This window comes from Pipistrellus hanaki (assembly GCF_964339955.1).
Source record: "Pipistrellus hanaki genome assembly, chromosome: 9".
Lineage (NCBI taxonomy): Eukaryota > Metazoa > Chordata > Mammalia > Chiroptera > Vespertilionidae > Pipistrellus > Pipistrellus hanaki.
Genome location: NC_140511.1, coordinates 51,040,754 through 51,058,831, shown reverse-complemented (window position 1 = coordinate 51,058,831; position 18,078 = coordinate 51,040,754). Strand labels below are relative to the sequence as shown.

At 46.2% G+C, this 18,078-nt stretch overlaps 2 protein-coding genes across 19 annotated transcripts in view; one reads left to right on the top strand and one right to left on the bottom strand.

The window, feature by feature from the left end:
- The window catches only part of BTBD10 (BTB domain containing 10), a 56,393-nt gene extending 54,797 nt beyond the window's left edge, over positions 1-1,596 (top strand). For all 9 annotated transcript variants that reach the window (XM_084893797.1, XM_084893794.1, XM_084893801.1 and 6 more), the window contains one exon: positions 481-1,596. In XM_084893797.1, the coding sequence (XP_084749923.1) occupies positions 481-791 (311 nt within the window). In that variant the 3' untranslated portion in view covers positions 792-1,596. The remainder of the gene's footprint in view (positions 1-480) is intronic.
- A 615-nt stretch (positions 1,597-2,211) lies between these two features.
- BMAL1 (basic helix-loop-helix ARNT like 1) overlaps positions 2,212-18,078 on the bottom strand; it is a 103,306-nt gene continuing 87,439 nt past the window's right edge. For 8 of the 10 annotated variants that reach the window (XM_084893782.1, XM_084893784.1, XM_084893790.1 and 5 more), the window contains 8 exons: positions 17,684-17,930; positions 16,480-16,586; positions 15,041-15,191; positions 14,164-14,252; positions 12,688-12,796; positions 9,310-9,403; positions 3,554-3,656; positions 2,212-2,879 (listed from right to left, as the gene is read on the bottom strand). In XM_084893782.1, coding sequence (XP_084749908.1) covers positions 2,719-2,879; positions 3,554-3,656; positions 9,310-9,403; positions 12,688-12,796; positions 14,164-14,252; positions 15,041-15,191; positions 16,480-16,586; positions 17,684-17,930 — 1,061 coding nt within the window. In that variant the 3' untranslated portion in view covers positions 2,212-2,718. The remainder of the gene's footprint in view (positions 2,880-3,553; positions 3,657-9,309; positions 9,404-12,687; positions 12,797-14,163; positions 14,253-15,040; positions 15,192-16,479; positions 16,587-17,683; positions 17,931-18,078) is intronic. The other 2 variants (XM_084893785.1, XM_084893788.1) reach the window with 1 other exon arrangement.

Below are 18,078 nucleotides of genomic sequence, written 5' to 3'. Positions count from 1 at the left end.
CTCTACAGCTCTTTTTCATTTAACCAGAAAAAGGAAGAAAAAAACCAGAGCAAGATGAAAATGTGATTTAGTTTTAAGGAAAGTAGAAGGCAAATGTGGCAGTAAACTTCAGATAATTCTGTGAAGGGAAGGAAGGGTGCAAGAATAGTAAGAATCCGCAGCTAGGGCCCCAGATGTACTAGATTACATGCCATTTTACTTGGGACCCATCCTTTCCATGCTCTTAAAGAACGTTTTTCTGGTGGTGTCTTGAGTAGCTGAGAGAGGATGGCAGACAGTTTTGTGAATTTCATAATTTTAGTTTCTGACTGTTGAACTGATGACTAAAAGGAGTGGAATGTTGGCCTTTCTTTGTTTTATATCTGTTTGTTCAGGAGCTATACCAGAAAAGCCCTTTTTAGACTAAATAGGATGAGAGCTGTGGGCTCCATGTATGTGCGAGTATGTATCTTCAGTTTTTAAAGCCCCTCTCTCCTCCAGGTTATCCTACCTATAAAGAAAAAATAAAGAAAAGGCCTGGGGGCCGCCCAGAAGTGATTTACAACTATGTCCAAAGACCCTTTATTCGAATGTCCTGGGAGAAGGAAGAAGGAAAGAGCCGGCATGTAGACTTCCAATGTGTAAAGAGTAAGTCTATCACCAACCTTGCAGCAGCTGCTGCAGATATTCCCCAGGACCAGCTGGTAGTCATGCATCCAACTCCGCAAGTGGATGAACTGGACATTCTCCCCATCCATCCCCCTTCCGGCAACAATGACCTTGATCCTGATGCACAGAATCCAATGCCGTGATGCCGATGTTCTTGAAACCATAGCATGCTACTCTTCACGGTGACGTTGCACTCTCCTCATTCTGCACTGCAAGGCCACTCTCTTCATCATGAGATGCACATGTTTAGGATACTGCAGTGTAGGCTTTTTTAAAGACCAAAGGTAGCTGAATGGTTTTTTAAATGCATACAACTCTAGCATCCTGAGGTTCCAGTTATATAAATGTATTTGTTTACCAGTAGGTTTGTGAAATTGGTTCTTTGTATGGGAACAGTCCTTTTCACACATTTAGATCTTTTCAGAAGTGGTGATGGAAATTGGCAGCTGGGGTATTTTCAGTCTAGATTGATATGTCATACCCCAGATAAATGCAGAATATTACATAGTTGCACTTTATAAAGGGTGGTTAAATGGAACTGTTGAAGCCATTTTTATAGTTGTGATGCACAATGTAACTTTAAGTGCTTCTATCAAAGTATTCCTTCAGTAAAATGTGTATCGTTTACTGCCCATGTTGAGCAAAAAAAATATCATTGGGCTTATTTGAATGATTAGAATGAGATTCAGTGCCCATATGTTAAGAGTTCAGTTATCTCCAATGCCGGTTTCACCCTTTTAGAGTGAGTCACACGCAGGGAGTGTGAATATCAGGGGTGGTTTATTATCCAGTCTGCCTTACCCTTAATCTGTTCAAATATTTATTTACTAATTTTTTTCATAAGAGTTATGGGATATAGGAAAATGAAGTGTTTGCTCTTCATTTACTAAATGATTGTAAACTCGAGTTTTTCATCAAAATAAAATTCCATTGTTTTAATGTTTCTGATCAACTTTATAACTATTTTTAGTCTCATAATTAGCAGACTTCGTGTCTTCCTGATGTCAGTATAACTGGAAAACAAAACAGCTCATGGAACTCAAATTTGGTATGTGCGTGATGAGGCACTTAAGATTCTTTACTAATCATAAAATACTATAAATCTAAAACGTTAGATCTGAAAAGATGTCGTTTTCTAGTTCAGCCTGATGTGAAGGGTGAAATACCTTCACTAGTACAGTAAGTTTCAGAGCCAGTTTCTGATACAAGTTTGGTGCTTTTTCCGTTTTTACTCTGCAGCCCAACTGCAGAAGGAAGCAGATGTAGTCAGGTGCTTTGAGGCTGGGGTTACAGTGTTGGGAGTCATCCAGCTTTGGGGGGGGGGAGGGAGGAAGTTGTAGCAGAGAAGCCAGTTATGTCTAGGACTGAATTTTGTGTAACATCTGTTTTCATGAAAATTGCAGCAATTTGGAGATTAACTACTTCAACAAAATAGCTCAGCTTTTTAAGATAGGAATGATGCCAGTTTCAGAATTGGCATGGGTCATCCTTAAAACCCACAGGAGAAAACTGATGAACCAGCCCTGTAACATGTTTTTCTAATTATTTGAAATGTGAACAGTATTTATAGAACAAGGGAAACATTTATTAAAAATATTTAACTGTCTAATACATTATACTTTAACCCATATTTATAGTAAAGGATTCTTACAAGGAAGAATAAACAGCTTTATGATACAATTAGTATAAGAAATATCCACATGGGGGACTTCTTTGTAGTGTAAAAACACCATACATCTGAAATGACCATTTGCATATAAAAGCTACCAATGATGCTTCTGTGCACAATGATTAAAAAATTCAACACAAACAGAATCCAAAATATACAATTAATGCAAGCTATCCACAGCTAGCCCAATCAATGATGAGGAAATACTGGAGCAGGCTTAGTTCCACTGTGTCTGAAGTTACACATAGTAAGATTGACTTGTATCAATGGCTCTGAGATGGCTTTTATGAAGACGGTACATAAAAGCTGTTCTCTCCTTACCCAGTAAGCTTCACAGACTGTAAAGCTCCACCAGTAATGCACTTTGATACTGTAGCTGTTGCTCAAGCAACACGTAGTGTTTACAGCGGCCATGGCAAGTCGCTAAAGTCAACAGGGCCGCCCAGCCCAGCATCTGCTTCCAAGAGGCTCATTATGACAGCCATTGCTGCTTCGTCATTACTGGGACTACTTGAGCCTTGATCGTTGTCTATCATGTCTATGCCTATATGAGGGTTCTCCCCTGTGGAGGGAGAGAAAGACTGGTTAGTGGTGATTCCAAAGTGTGTTTACCTTAGTAAGCAATTCCTAAGCACACATTTATCTTAACAGTAGGATGAGAGCAGCTCCTTTTGGTGCTACATTGCCATATACATACACTTTTTTAACTTAGAGGTTTTAGAGGGAAAAACCAACTTTTTAGAAACAGTATTTCAATAGTAAATATTAAAAGCATCTGAGTTGACCTCAATTTAACTTTCTGATATAACCAATTATAAGGATGGAATTACAAAAGAAAAGAAATAGGAAGGTAGATTAGGAAAAGGAGATCTAGAAAGAATTACAGAAAAGATGGATGGGATAAGCGGACCCTTCATTGCTAAATGACCTTACTACCCTCTGAAACACATACTGTCACCCTTCTAGGCTTCACCTCTAAACCTCTGAAGAGGTTATGCCCTGACTTGGTGGAGAAAGTCTATGTCTAAGCTGCTGTATCTCCCAAGTTCAGGGACAAACTTGCATACTCCATAGAACTCAACTTTGAAATAAAGTTTACACAAATTTTAAACTTTGTTCTTATCCAGTTTATTAGAACAAGCTTGTTTGGTATATTTACATTGTATTATCAATAAAATGGACATGTCAGATGTGTTATAAATGTACTGTCATGGAAATGAATAAAATGCCACTTACCAAGAATAGAAGAACTATCAGAATATGGATAACCTGGGTGCTCCTGAGCCTGCCCTGGTAGTAGGCCACTGGAAGGAATGTCTGGAGTCCCTCCATTTAAAATCTACAAGCAAAAGTGAAGTATTCACATCAATAGTTTCGGTCAGTATATGCTTACCAAGAATCATGCTGAAAAATAGCTTCAAGTGGCTTCAGTTTCCTATTAGATGATTTCAGACAAATTGTTAAGAATGGTCACAGTAAGAGAACAAAAAACTCCCCAAAACTGTTCTTTTCTCTTCATTAGATTCAGCCTACGCAGGCAATTGAAAGGCTGAATAAAATCAGCGTTCAGTTACCTTGGATCATGCTGCTCACATGTTTCTCTAGGGCCAAGGACTAAACCTCAGAAAGCCCAGCTGGGCAGTTCCCCTCTAAGGGAGTAAAACTTATTACAGCAACAGATATTGCTGAACAAGAAATGAGAGCCTGTTAGAAACTGGGAAGAGGCACAGCTCTGAGGAATCACAAATGAAAAAGTGCTAGTAGTAAATCTCTCTGCACCAGTTAACTACAGGAAGTTCTTAAGGTCCTGAAAAGCATTATTACTCCTCAGTAGCAGAATTCTCATTTTGTCTGCCACCCCCCCCCCCCCCCCCCCCCCCCCCCCCCCCCCCGCCCGCTCCTCCTTCCTTCCCCACTGAGTCTCATAGGAAAGCACCTGGGAGAAGTATTTGGATATAGGTGAGAGAAACTGGTAGCTCCTTGAATTTCAGCAGAGGCGGTGATTTCAGGCCTTGCCAGTAGGTGGCATTACAATTTATCTCTGCAGTTCAAATGTTTGGTCTAGAGACCCCTTTACACAATTTAAAAAATGAGGACTTCAAAGAACTTTTGTTTATGTGGGTGATATTTATCAGTGTTTAGTATATTTAAAGTTAAAAATAAATTATTAAAATAATAAACCTACAATATATTACATGTTAATATGCATACAATTTTAATGAAAAATTTTTTTCCAAAATAACAAAATTAGTGAAAGTGTCATTGATTTACATTTTTAAAAAATCCAGTGTCTGCCTTGTAGAATTTGACAGGGTTCCCATATTTGCTTCTTCATTTAGTCTGTTTAGATGTGTTGCCTGGTTATGATATATGAAGGAAATCTGGCCGCCTGCTTATATAGTTGGAAAAGGAAGGTATATTTTAAGTTTTCAGATAACTGTGGAAGTAATCTTTGATATTACATCAAAACTCAATAAGTGGAAGTTTCTCAAAAGTTTAGCTGCAATGTGGAATCTGAAACCACATCAATGAAGTTTTTATACTCCTGTTAAAACCCATTGGTATATCCATCTTAGGATGGATCTTTTTACCTCTGCATGATGGTAAAACACCTTGCATTGGCACACTCTCTCCCTCGAGTATGTCCGCACCTTTTCCATCCCCCCTCATCCCCCCCCCCCCCCCCCCCCGTGGGTATCTCCTAAATTCTAAGGGACCCCGTGAGACTGCAGCCAGGGAAGTAAAGGGCATTGGCATCTTCCCAGGCTTACCCCCTGAACCTGTCTCCAACGTTCCCCTTTCTCTGACTTTCCAGTGAGCTGACAGCAGTCCCTCCTCTTGCTTCTTCTTGTCCCAAGTCTCTCCTTGTTTCACTGCCCCCAGCTTAATAAATTTATTCTCAAAATCAAAAATAACCTTGTTTTATTTGTCATTTGGAAAATACTGTTTCACTGAGCTATGCAAATCTTTCAAATGTTGACACATTGACACATTTCATTGTACAACATCAAAATATCTTAATCGTTAATATCTAAATCTGCCCTAGCTGATTTGGCTCAGTGGATAGAGCATTGGCCCTCGGACTGAAGGGTCTCGGGTTCAATTCCAGTCAAAGGTAGCACATAACTACGTTGCAAACTCGACCCCAGGGCATGTGTGGAGGCAATCAATGTTTCTGTCTCTCTTCCCTGCCCACCACTCTGTAAAAATTAATGGAAAAATGTTCCAGGTGGGGGTAGGGGAGGAGGGATTAACAAAGTAAATAAATACCTAAATCATCAGAAATATCTTTTAAACAGGTTCTTACTGATTTTTAGAGAGAGAGAAACATCAATAATGAAAGATTCATTGATCAGCTGCCTCCTACAGGCTCCCTACTGGGACCAAGCCTGTGTGCGACTCTACATGTGCCCTGACTGGGAATTAACTGTGATCTCTTGGTTCATAGGTCAACACTCAACCATTGAGCCACACAGCCTGGGCAGAAATATATTTTAAGTTTTAGAAAGCTGTTGAGCTCAAAGTAGTAGATGCGTTTTCTGAAAATTCTAATTTTTGCTTGAAAGCTGTAATTTTATCATTGGCAGTAAATACTGTCAGTTGTTTTCCTTGAAGTCACAGGTTCACTTCATTCATTTTCAAGGAAATGTATGCACATACCTAGGTTTGAATGGCCATAGTTTACAATAGAAAAAATAAGTGTTCTGTGAAGAAAGCCGTTTGTGCAGCTCAGAACTCACAGGGTCAAAGGGGCTTTTCACTATGTTACTGCTTTTTTACAGAGAGGAAGGGGGAGAGAGAGGGAGAGAGTTAGAAACATAGATGAGAGACATCGATCAGCTGCCTCCTGCACACCTCCTACTGGGGATGTGCGTGCAACCCAATTACATGGCCTTGACAGAATCAAACCTAGGACTCTTCAGTCCACAGGTCAACACTCTATCCACTAAGCCAAACCGGTTTGGGCACTCCAGGGTCTTATAAGTTATTTTTACTGCTTCATTAAGGACATTCTTAAATGAAACTGTCTTTACAATGTTTATTGCTTTCTCCATTTGAGTATATGGCAGTGAGAAAATACGACTACCGCTAGTGCAGTTTGGTGTCACTGCCCTCATTTTTGCAAAGGCACCAGCAGTTTTACCCAACACTGCTTTTGTACTATTGGTTCACATATCAACACAGTGAGAAAAAATAATCATCTGGCCTTATTATGAAAAGAGTTCGGACCTTGTAGAGCCCTGAAAGGATCTACAAACAAGTGAAGTTTTCACATCACAGATGACAGGGAAGGACTGGCTGCTTTGTGTGGACCTATTGCCTCTGGAGCCCGGACTCGCCTGGAAACTATGAGGCTCGCTTAGCCTCCCCTTCAGCTGACCCCACTGAAACAGCTGGCAAGGAGCTGAACGGCTCACTTTTGGACCTGCCAAATGTGAAAGTGACTGAGAAAGGCTGGAAGCATCATGGCTCTGTGTACTGGTTACTGCTGCTGTCACTTTTAACTCTAGCTTGTTTAGTCTACTTGTATGAGTTCTGCTGCTGAGGACTCAGAATACATTCAGAATTTCTTCTCATACCCGCTTTTATAAGATAAAAGAAAAGGGACTTTTATTTATTTATTTTTTTTAAAGAAATGCTTTAAAAAATACTTGGAGCTTTGTGGTGCTGAACATGCTCTTTCATCTCTGGCAGTTACTGGTGTAAAAAGGAATGAGAAGTCAAGAGACTCCAAGATAGTTTGGAACCAGACTTTTTAAATGCTGGGCTGTATCTTTCACTCTGGGGAGCCTAGATTTTGTTACCTATGAAGTTGTGAGGATAATATGAAAGAATGTACTTAAGCATTATACTGGATTGAAATAGTGGGATTCCTGATGGTACCAGGAAGTCAAGTGCCTAAAAGTTCCACTGAGAAGTAGAGGAGGGGAACAGGCCTAAGGAGAGAAGGGATCCCATATGGAGGAAGGACCCAGGAGTGCAACAGAACAGCCAGGAGCACAGCCTGCAGCCCAGACTTCATCTCATCAATGCTATTTCAATGTTAGCAAAGGTCAGGCACAGTCACATATCTACAATAATAAAGTGTAATATGCTAATTAGAACCGACATCCTTCCAGACGAAGCCAGGGCTGAGAGGGAAGCCCCGGTCCAGGTGCCAGAGGAAAGCTGGTGCGGGCAGCCGGGGGAGGAGAGGCCTGCACTTGCATGAAGTTCGTGCATCAGGCCTCTAGTTATTTCACAATAGGAGTTCATGCACAAAGCTGCTGGCTGTCCCAGCCTATATTAGCCTCATCAAAAAGAAAATTAGGGCTTACCACGTTAAGTGCCCAGCCTGTTCGTCTTCCGGATACAAATATGGTGTCAGTCACTGGTGACTTAACGTGTTAAAAATAGTGCAGGATCTCAGAGCGAGCATAGGCTTCAAACCCAGGTCCATCTTTGACCATGCACTTACCCACTCACTCACTGACTCTGAATTTTTTTTTTTTTTTTGGAAGGGGTGGGGGCAAAGCCTTATTTCATACACAAACTTCCATAATAATAAAAGCATAATATGCAAATTGACCAAACAGCAGAACAACCATCCGGATGACCTTACTATGACACCCACTGGTGCCAGGCCAGCCAAGGTGGGTGCCATGCGATTGGTCAGGGGCCTGGCCATCGCCCCAAGATCTTGCAGAGGGAGGCCCAGGCCACAGGGTGGTCATTCAGTCAGGGGGCTTCATGATCGCCCCAAAGAGGGAGGCCCAGGCTACCCCTTGGCAGCACTGTGGCAGGTGGGTGGGGCCTCCTATGAGGGTGATCCATTGAGGAGCCCTGGCCGGGTGGGTGGGGCTTACCTCTTTGGGGCGATTAATCACAGGCTCCCGGACTGTGAGAGGGTATAGGCTGGGCTGAGGGCCCTCCCCCACCCTGCCCCTGAGTGCACAAATTTCATGCACCAGGCCTCTAGTTTATATATAATAGAAGTAAACTTGCCCTGGTACATGTCATCTGTGGCCTTTTTTTTCCGGGGGGGGGGGGGGGTGAGGGGGGTGAGGGGTGGCGAGTGGCAAGATCCTTTTAGTGCTCGGCAAGGTCCAGAAGATTCACATACAATAGAAGTGAAGCTGCCCTGGCAGAAGACAGGAGTTCTGGCCTTCCCTCCTCTCACCAGTGGCCCTGCCCCATCCCCCGGCAGCACCACAGCTCCTACCTGAGCCTTGGAGGAGCCCGGTTTTAAACACCCATGTCCTGCTCTTGCTACAGTTTGTGCTTTATTAGTCCCATCTATGTAAATTGCTAATACTCTCTTTGTGTATGTGTTCTGGAAGATGGGGAAGACTGTCTGAAGATGCTGCAGCCTAACATTATTAACATCAGGCATCATAAATGGATTTATGATTTATAATGAACATGGACCTAGACTTGGAACTTCTGATAAAGATGAAACAGGAGTCGTTTCTAAGCCTATTTCATGTGTCCCTCTAGCTACCTCTGTGAGGGCTGGCGACTGATGAGCTGCGTGCACCCGTGCTGCCGCGCCACAGGAAACCAGGCAGCGGATCCCCACGCCCTGCAACTGCAAAGGCCTGGCTTGCCTTCTGAAGCCCTGCTGGTGCATCACTGTTTCCAGTCCCTGCACTAGACACTGATGGTGTTTTCGCCCTTGAGAACTCCTGGCAGGGAACTGGATAGTTTTCTATGTGGTACTCACTAATCCTTCCCTCATGGAAGCTCTTGAATTGCTCCTCAGTGCAATGGACTGATAGCTCCCCCTCCTTAGAAGAAGCTCTCAGCTTTCCCCACTCACATGCAATCAATCCTCTAAGGATGCCAGCAAGCCACTCTAGCTCTACCAGTATGCTCTGTACCTAGCCTCACAACTGTGCATTTACTCAAGGAGGAAAAATGTTTCAGCAACCACAATTGTAATGATATATTCTCACCCCAACACTTCAGAACCTGGGCAAGATGCTCTCGAGATTAAGAAGGGCCGGCCTTACCTTCTTGCCTCCTGGGGAAGAGGCATCAGGAGGAGGTGTACTGGTGATGTTCAGTGGGCTGGAGCCACAGCTGGAAGGCGAGGACCCTCTTATCCTGTCAGAGAAAAGAGGAGTCAGGTACATTGCCTTTCCCTTTGTTAGAGACCTGTGTGTGTGTGTGTGTGTGTGTGTGTGTCAGGGTAAGACAAAGATGAATTGGCAAACTTCTTCTGTAAAGAGCCAGAGAGTAACTACTTTAGGCTCTCCAGGTCACAATTACTCAACACTGCCATTGTAGCTTCAATCAGCCATAGACAATTCGTAAGTGAACGGATGTAGCTGTGTTCCACAAAAAACTTTATATAAAAAATAGGCAAGCTTGGCTGGTGTGGCTCAGTGGTTGACCATCAACCTCTGAACCAGGAGGTCATGATTCAATTCCCGGTCAGGGTATATGCCTGGGTTGTGGGCTCGATCCCCAATAGGTGGTGTGCAGGAGGTAGCCAATCAATGATTCTCTCTCATCATTGATGTTTCTCTCTCCCTTTCTGAAATCAATAAAAACATTAAAAAAACAACACCACAAAAACACACAGGTGATAAGCTGGATTTATCTCATGGATACCTAATCTATGATGCAGACCTTGGAGTCAAACATCTCGCTAACAAAGCCCTTGGATTATGGTTTGGAATTCAGGGTCGAATTTCAGGTAAGTGGCCAGTTTTATTTCCTTAGAAAATCCAGATCAAGAGTTGGAGGGAACTTTAGAAGTTCATTCTCTATCTTTGATACTAAACCCATAGCAATGATTTATCTTCTTCCCTGCAAAAACTGTTCAGCCAATGAATACTCTTGGGACATGGAGGGTGCCAGGGTACTCAGTCACTCCTAGAAAGAAGCTCTGCAGTAAGTAGTATTGGTCACCTTCTAAGGCAATAGGGAAATGATGGCCCTTCCAGGCCCTTCTCAGCACAGGTGTACAGAGGGGAAGACTTAGAACCATAAATCCACATACACTTGGCAGCTGCAGGACCCCAGGACAGTGGCCTCGGCCTGGCGCTGAAGCTGGAGTTGAGGCAGAGGATGGTGGCAGCTACGCGGCCACCAGGCTCCTGGCTTCTCATAGATGAATGTGGCTTTTGGGTCCCCAGGGACCCATCTCCACTTCCCAGCAGCCTTTTGGCTCTTGGCCTGCACTGCCTAGTTCTGTAGATCTGTGAATGAACAAGTTCTCTCTCCTGGATCATAAGCTTCTCAAAGGATACATCTATATGCACCTTTAGGGCACACAGAGGCCTCCTAATTGCTTACTGCAAAGTGCTGACTGTCTCCACCTTTTCTTAACTCTCCCTGTGAAACCACTATTTTTCCCAGGTTCCCCATCTTGGAATTGCCTTTTCATTGTTTGTTTCATCTTCAGTATCTAGTCCTTAAATTATTCATTTCTTGTTTGGAGAGCATCACCGCTGTAGGACGGGCCTCGTTCCTGGCATGCTCACCTTCCTCTCCTCCCGTTTCAACGGACTTCCACAGTGCTTACCAACACCTGTTCAGCACCCCATAATGAATGGGGTGTTATTTCCCAGTGTAAACTACTCAGCATCATTTTTTAGTGATATTAGAAAATTTCCCATCAGAGCTCTGTGGCTCCTTACAAAGACTGCCCAGTTATGTGGCCTGGTTCCTGACCCTGAATATGTCACTCATGTGCCACCCAGTGTGTGCCTGTCTTTTCTAGAAGCAATGCCCACCTTCATCACAGAACCAAGCTTCGACCAAGTTCAAAACCTAGATACCATGAACTAAACCCTGCCTGCTTCAGCCCATGTGCTCTCCCTTTTCTCTGTTATAAAGAAAACAGGCTTCTCAAAGACTGAGATCACTGAGGTCAAAGGCTGGTTTACAATGTTCTTGGGTGGTCTCAGCCGAACACAGGGTATGCGGTGGCTGATGGTATCCTGGTCATCGCTATACCTGACCCCACATCTCCCTTCTGAAGTGTCATCCTTCATTCCTGTTGGATTGGAACAGAACAGCTACCCGCTGGTCAGAGCCCCATTAGAGTCCCATTACAGTCAACTGGAACACAAGGCCAGCCCCATTCGCCTGCAAATCCAGTGACAGCAAGAATTCGCAGTCGTTTTTCCTTTTCCTATGATTGTGTCCCATTATATTTGTATTCCCAAGGACCTGGTTTCCACCTCTCCTTTCCCCAACTTCAGATGGACTTGTAATAACTACTTCCCTCTCAATGACTGCTCTTAGAGACTTAGACTTATGTAACAATTTTGAGCACTGTCAGTTTCTGTGCCAAGAACTATCCTAAGTTCCCTCACGATCCTGCAGCAATCCCCGGAGATAGATATGCCTCCCTTCCACGGCCTAAGTCAACGCAGACCAAGAAGCTAAGTGAATCTCCTAAGCACCACCAGGTACCAGTTCAGCAGCGATTCTCACCCGGGGTGCCCCAAGAATTTTTAAGACATACTATACCTGACTATTTAGTCAGAACACTTTGATTTTCAAATAAAAAAATGACAACACAACAATGGCTGTCCAGTGTGAATGAATTAAAATTATACCTTTTTTTTTTTTTGAGGGGTTAGATTGGCCAAAAAAAAAATATTTCTGTGGTGTGCTGCAGAATTTTAGTCATTAATTTGTGTGCGCCATGGGAAGAAAAAGGTGGAAAACTGATGAAGTAGAGGCCCAGGATTCACGTCCAGGCACATGTCCCCTTCTCTCCTGTGAAGAAGTCCTGCCCAGGGAAGTTTCCATCAGGAGCTGAAGGGCCTGGTCTCTGCTACACCCCAGGCAGTTTTGTGATCGGAGAAGCTAATGCTTTGAAAGACCAGATCTCGGCTCGCCTGCAGTCTTGGGATGCCAGTGTTCACCGTCCTCACCGGGAAGCACCCTGAGTCACCCACCAGGTCACTAGAGTTCCCTTTATCTCTGGGCTGTTTTGGGTTTAGTCTCTTTATTTAAGGCAGATTTCTCAGTCTCAGCACTACTGTCCGTTTGGACTAGAACTTTTTTTTTTTTTAATATATTTTATTGATTTTTTACAGAGAGGAAGAGAGAGGGATAGAGATTAGAAACATCGATGAGAGAGTGACATCGATCACCTGCCTCTTGCTTTTTGTTGGGGGCGGGGTGGGGGAGAGGCACTTCTGTGTACTGTAGGTTACAACTGTGTACACCCAGTTATGTAGGATGTTCAGGAAGCAGCACCCTGGCCTCAATCCAGGGGTGTTTAGTAGCAACCTCCCACCCATTTGCGACAACCAACTACGTCTCTAGAGACTACAAAATGTCCCTGGGGATGGGGGAGGAGGGAGGAAGAATGCTCTGGGTTGAGAACCACTAGTTTAAGGGAACGACTAGAAGACATTACTTGCCTGTGGATTTCCATGATTTCCTCAGCAATCATTCGACCTATTTTTCCTGCCCCAGCCCTGGTTCCCCCTGGAATCCCTGGGACAGTGGGGTGGGTCCTCTTCAGGCCACCTACAACAAAGGAATCTGAGCGTGAGAAAGGGGAAACCGAGGAACATACACTCCTGTACATTCAATTACTATCAGTTCATCCCAAGATGTGCTTGAAGTTCAACCTGAGGGCTGTGCCTAGGGCTGTTAGAACCATAGCTTGGCAGGAAAAGGCTCAGAGGCCAAGTGCTGAAGAACCCAACTCCCCTTCTGGCTCCGCAAGCCTCACTGAACGCACCGCTGCACAGATAAGGCAGCTCCCTGCCCGTGGCAAAGTGGGGCAAGTTTGATGGGTAGGCATGAGGCACCCAACTCATCCTGGCCAGGGGAAGCTTCCTGAAAGACTTCAACCCTGAGCCGAGTCTTGAGAGAGGGAGCATACAGTAGCTTGGCAGAGAGGCAGGGAGGGGGAAGCATTCCGGGCACAGCAACCAGTAGATGCGGGAGGACAACACCTGGGAGACCACTCCAAGAAACTCATCGTGAGTGAGGATGAAGCAGTGATGAGGAAACGGGAGAGGCGGGTTACCAATCAGGTCATGAAGGGCCTTGGATGCCACACTAACAGATTTGGACGGATGCACAGAGGGATCAGGAGCCCCAAAGGGCCCTACACAGAAAGGCAACGTCTTAGATTTGGTGATTCGTCAGCTGCACGGAGAATGAACTGCAGTGGAGGATGGGGGCAGGGAGAGAGAGACGGGTTAGGTGAGAGGGTGAAGGAGGGACAGCGGTGATGAGAGGTTTGAGTTCCATGTTCATATATAATAGAAGGGGAGAGCTAGGAGACAGGTTTCTGACTGAAGCAACCAGAGGGGCTATGCGGAGAATTGGTTGGGATGTGCCAACTTTCTGGTGCCTTTGGACTCGGGGGTCCTTCCCAGGAGGCAATGGAGAGACAGACCTGGAGCTCAGCAGGGCCTGGATCAGGTCACCCGTGGAGGGAGGGGTTGGAAGACGTGCAAGCAGAGGGGATCCTGCAGAGCACGTGCAAGAGCCCACAAAGGATGTGGCAAGTGCGGAGAGCAGGGGGCAAGGCCAAGTCCTGGGAGGGAGCCCGGGGGCACATATCCCCCCTGCCCCCCATCACCACCACAGGGGCCTGTGACAGTCATGATAGAGCACGCCAGTCACATCACAGCCAGCGGGCAGCACGAGGGAGGAAAAGCATGAGAGGAGCTGGACTCTGCTATTTAAGAGCTTCCCGAACCCAGCAGCTTCCGAAGAGACAAAATCAAGGTTTTGGTATTCCAGGCTCAAGAGAGCAAGTGAGAGGACGAGGCCTCCCTTGTCCCACAGAACAGGTGACTGGGGACCCCAGACACCAGAGGCCTTTTGTTCACAAGCAGCTTCTCAGGGGCGAGCCTGATGCCCTGGGCAATAGTTACCTTCTCCAGGGGGCAGCATGCCGTCCATGCTGTGGGGGGACACTGTGAGCTGCGGGAAGCCCGGATCCCTGCCTTCCAGGACGCTGGCTCTGTGAACATTCCAGCAAGAAGGAAACGTGAGTCAGGCCTGCTCAGACCGTGCACCTTTCACCTTGGCCAAGGTGCCCGGTGTCCACTCTGGAACCGGACAGGCCAGGAAATGAAGTGTCTGTCTGAGTGGCCCAGAGGTCTCCTTGCTGAGCGATAACACGATGGATGGCATCCTGGCCTGTGACTTCACTGCCTGGGGCCCTTCTGTTCAGAGGGAGCAGCTGCGGGCCTGCTCCCTGCGAGCCTGCCCTGGCCCCTCGCTCTGCCCAAAGCACAGGTGGGGGTTCGGACACCACAGGGAGGGAGATGTGGCGAGCAGCCCAGCCAGAGCGAAGGCCTTTTCTGTCCCTGCTTATCTAGCAGGTGGCATTCCAGCTGTAATACTCAAGCCACCAGCCTGGTGGGCACGGAGATCCATCCTCTCAGCCAAGGCCAGTCTGAGCTGATGTTCACGGGAGCCTCCCATGGACTGCCAACCCTTCCCTCAGAGATCAGGGGAGCTCGGGGTGCAGGGCCTGCAGAATTCAGAGGCTGTCTGCTTTATCTGGAAGGAGGAGGTATGGGTTCCTGGAGCAGTGCCATGGGCCTGGGGCTTGCACAGTCTGAGCACTCAGTTTGTCCCTTGCTAACAACCCTTTTGGCTTCTGCAACCCTGAGGCTTTAAGGGGTAGGAGCAGCTGGCCCCAAAGGATGTGATACGGGTTGTGCCTGCACCCCTTTCTCTGGTAAGGAGCCCAGGGCATTTCCTTTTGAACGAAGAAACTCCTGATGTAGGAGAAACACTTACAAAACAACAGTGTTGGTTGAGACAATGTATTCTACTTCCTTGGTCCAAGGGTTCATGAAACTGAACCATCGACTCCGCAGTGTGATGAAAGAACCATCTTTGATTTTAAACTTATAGCAGTTGGTTGTGATCTTTTCTCTCGTCTGTAAAACTGCAAATGCAAAGAAACCATGAACATCGTTGTTTCCCCAGGTCAGGGTATGAAACTAACCAAATCCTAACGCTTCGGGCTCCCATGCCGCCTCTCTTCGATAAGCCGAGGTTATTTCTAAGGGGCCGACTCAAGAGCCTTTCGATGCAGTTGTGAACCTGTCCCTGTTTCCAGTGTATGAGATGACGGCTCAGCAAACGCCTGGCTGCACTGCAGACATTGGCCGCAATCAGCGGTGACGTGGACACCAGCTAATGAGAAGGCGCGGTGCAAAGGGACTGTGTTCTTCGCATCTCAAAGCCCGAGGCAGGACAGCACTTTTAGGGCATCTTCATCCAGAGAAGTCACTCACCTTTTCAAACCTATTCTTTTATCTAACAAACATGTAACAAGCACCTTTCATGTGCCAGGCCTGGAGATAGGAGAGACTATGACACCTGCCTGAAGCAGAGCAATGAGGCAGCTATGCAGAGGAGGAGACTGGGGTCTTGAGGGGTGAACAGGAGTTTGACAAAGGGAAGAATGCAGCAGTTCCCAGTTGTGACAGGCCCAGGGAGCAGAAGGGGACAGTGAGATGGTTGGCATGGATGGGAGGTGAAGCTAAGGAGGTAGGTTGGGGCCAGGAGGTAAAGGGCCTTGAATGCATTTGGCCTTGAGTGTAAAGGCGGGCTTTAAGCAGGAATGGGACATTATCAGGCTTGGTCTACCATGACAGAAATGGGTTAGTTATGGACGGAAGATGGACTGGGAGCAGAAGGGAGGCCTGTCAGCAGGCTTTCGCAAATAAAAGGTGGGCACAAGGACCCGAACCAGGACATGGAGGTGGCAAAAGGGTCCTCTGAGGACATGCATGTCTGAAGGAATGAACCGATCTGGTGGACAATAAAGTAAAGGAAGGGTCAGTACGGGTTTCTTTCTGAGGAGACTGTGTATGTGGCCGTGCCATTAATGAAGAGGAAAAGACAGACAGCAGCGCAGGGTTTTTGAAAGAGAGAATTAGAACTGCTGGGCCACACTGAATCTTTCCGGGTCTGGAGGGATCCTGTGAATGAGGGATGCCCTCTGGGAATCAGCCGGACCTCTGTCCAGAAACGGCTGGGCAGGCAGGGCTGGGTTCTGTAGGGGATGAACAGGGCTCCCATCGGCCCCCTCTCCTCACAGACTATCGGCCTCTGAGACTCCTGGGCTGGCTGACTCCGAGGCACTGCGGCAGATTTCCTAGAAGACCCTGTGGGCCAGTGCAAAAGCGGGGCGTGCAAACCCAATGTCCTCTGTGCAACCAGCTTACCTTGCCTGTGACATTCTGCGAGATGGCCTATGTCATCTTGGTGAAAATATTCATAACATGATGTGCCTAGAAGTTCTTGTGGTAAATATGCCAAAATAGCTGTTGCCCTGGAAGGGAACGTTAAAAAAAAAAATCCAGGAGATTACTTCGTGGAGATTTTATTTATATGTACATACATGTGTGCATACATGACACATGTATGTAGACATGACAGAGTAAGCCCTCTGAAAATCTCCCAGCTTTGACCTTGTCCTCATATATATGTATATGTATTTTATGCAACTGAATTACACTAATGTTATAAAAACAGAAAAAAGCCTTTCAAAGGGGTTGTTATAACAAGTAATCAAGCTTTGGGAGGTTTGAAAAATGGTAACTATTGTATGTTAGATAAAAATGTAGTAGAAATCTACAGCCCCGTGCAGACCTTCTCCATTTCACTGCCTGCTTTTTATCAGGAAAACCAAACACCACAAGGTCCAGCAGCAGGAGCTATCAGGACCTTGGAAAATGTCTTCTTTCCCCGCACTGAGTGACTTGCAGGAGCCTGAAAACGACTAGCTGTGAATATTCATAACGGGCAGCAGAGGGCAGTGGGAAATCTGAGACTGCTGGGCCAGCAGCTCAGGTCTACCACCAACTAGTGCGAGTCCCGGAGGAAGCCAGGCTCCAGGCTGGGCCTCAGTACTCCTCCAGAAACGACGAGATGGACAATCAGTGCTGTCCACTGGGACCTTCAGTGATGATGGGAACATTCCATATCTGAGCCACCAGCCACACGTCGCTACTGAGTATTTGAAATGTGGCTAGTGAGCCTGAGGAGTTTAATTTAATTTTAATTGATTAAATTAAAAACTTGAGTAGTCACACGAGATTACCAGTAGCCTCAGGACTGGATACTATCTTCTAAGTCCTAGTTCCCGAATTCCCATCACAGAGCGGTCCAGGAACATCCCACATGTGCTGTGCCTAGGGGTTCTCTGGCCACAGGCATCAAACCACCTACTTAACTGTCGCCACAGGCCAAGAATGAGAGGAAATCTCTGCGTTTATGACAATCTTATGGACCTCAGTTTTTAGCAGCGATCCCCATCATTTCCTCTCGCTTTATTCTTAGGAAAGCCAGCTCCTTGCCCAGTTGTCTCTGCTTTACTCGGGTTTGAACTCCCCCATCATCATTCCAGAGTAACATGCAGATGCTCACCTCTGGTCTACAAAAACAAACTTCCCGTCGATGGCATGCCGGGAGACATATTCCATAGACTTCACCCGGATTTCCCCGTTCACCGGCTGTGGAACCACGTGAGAATGCAACCGTCCTATCGCGACAAGGCAGCTGAGATTACACCCCTCGTTGTCCGGCTCGTTGTCTTCATCCAGCCCCATCTTTGTGGGCGGCCAGCTTTTCAAATAGCCGGTGCTGTGGATTGTGCAGAAGCTTTTTCGATCTGCTAGAAAGCAAAGTCCATGGTTAGTGGCAGTTGGCTTCGGGGGACGGAGGCATGGGCCGCCTGTGGTGGGCTGGGATGTCGGCAGGGAGTCAAAACATGGGAAGCAAGGCCTTCCTCTCCAAAGGTGAGCATCCAGTGAGAAAGGAAG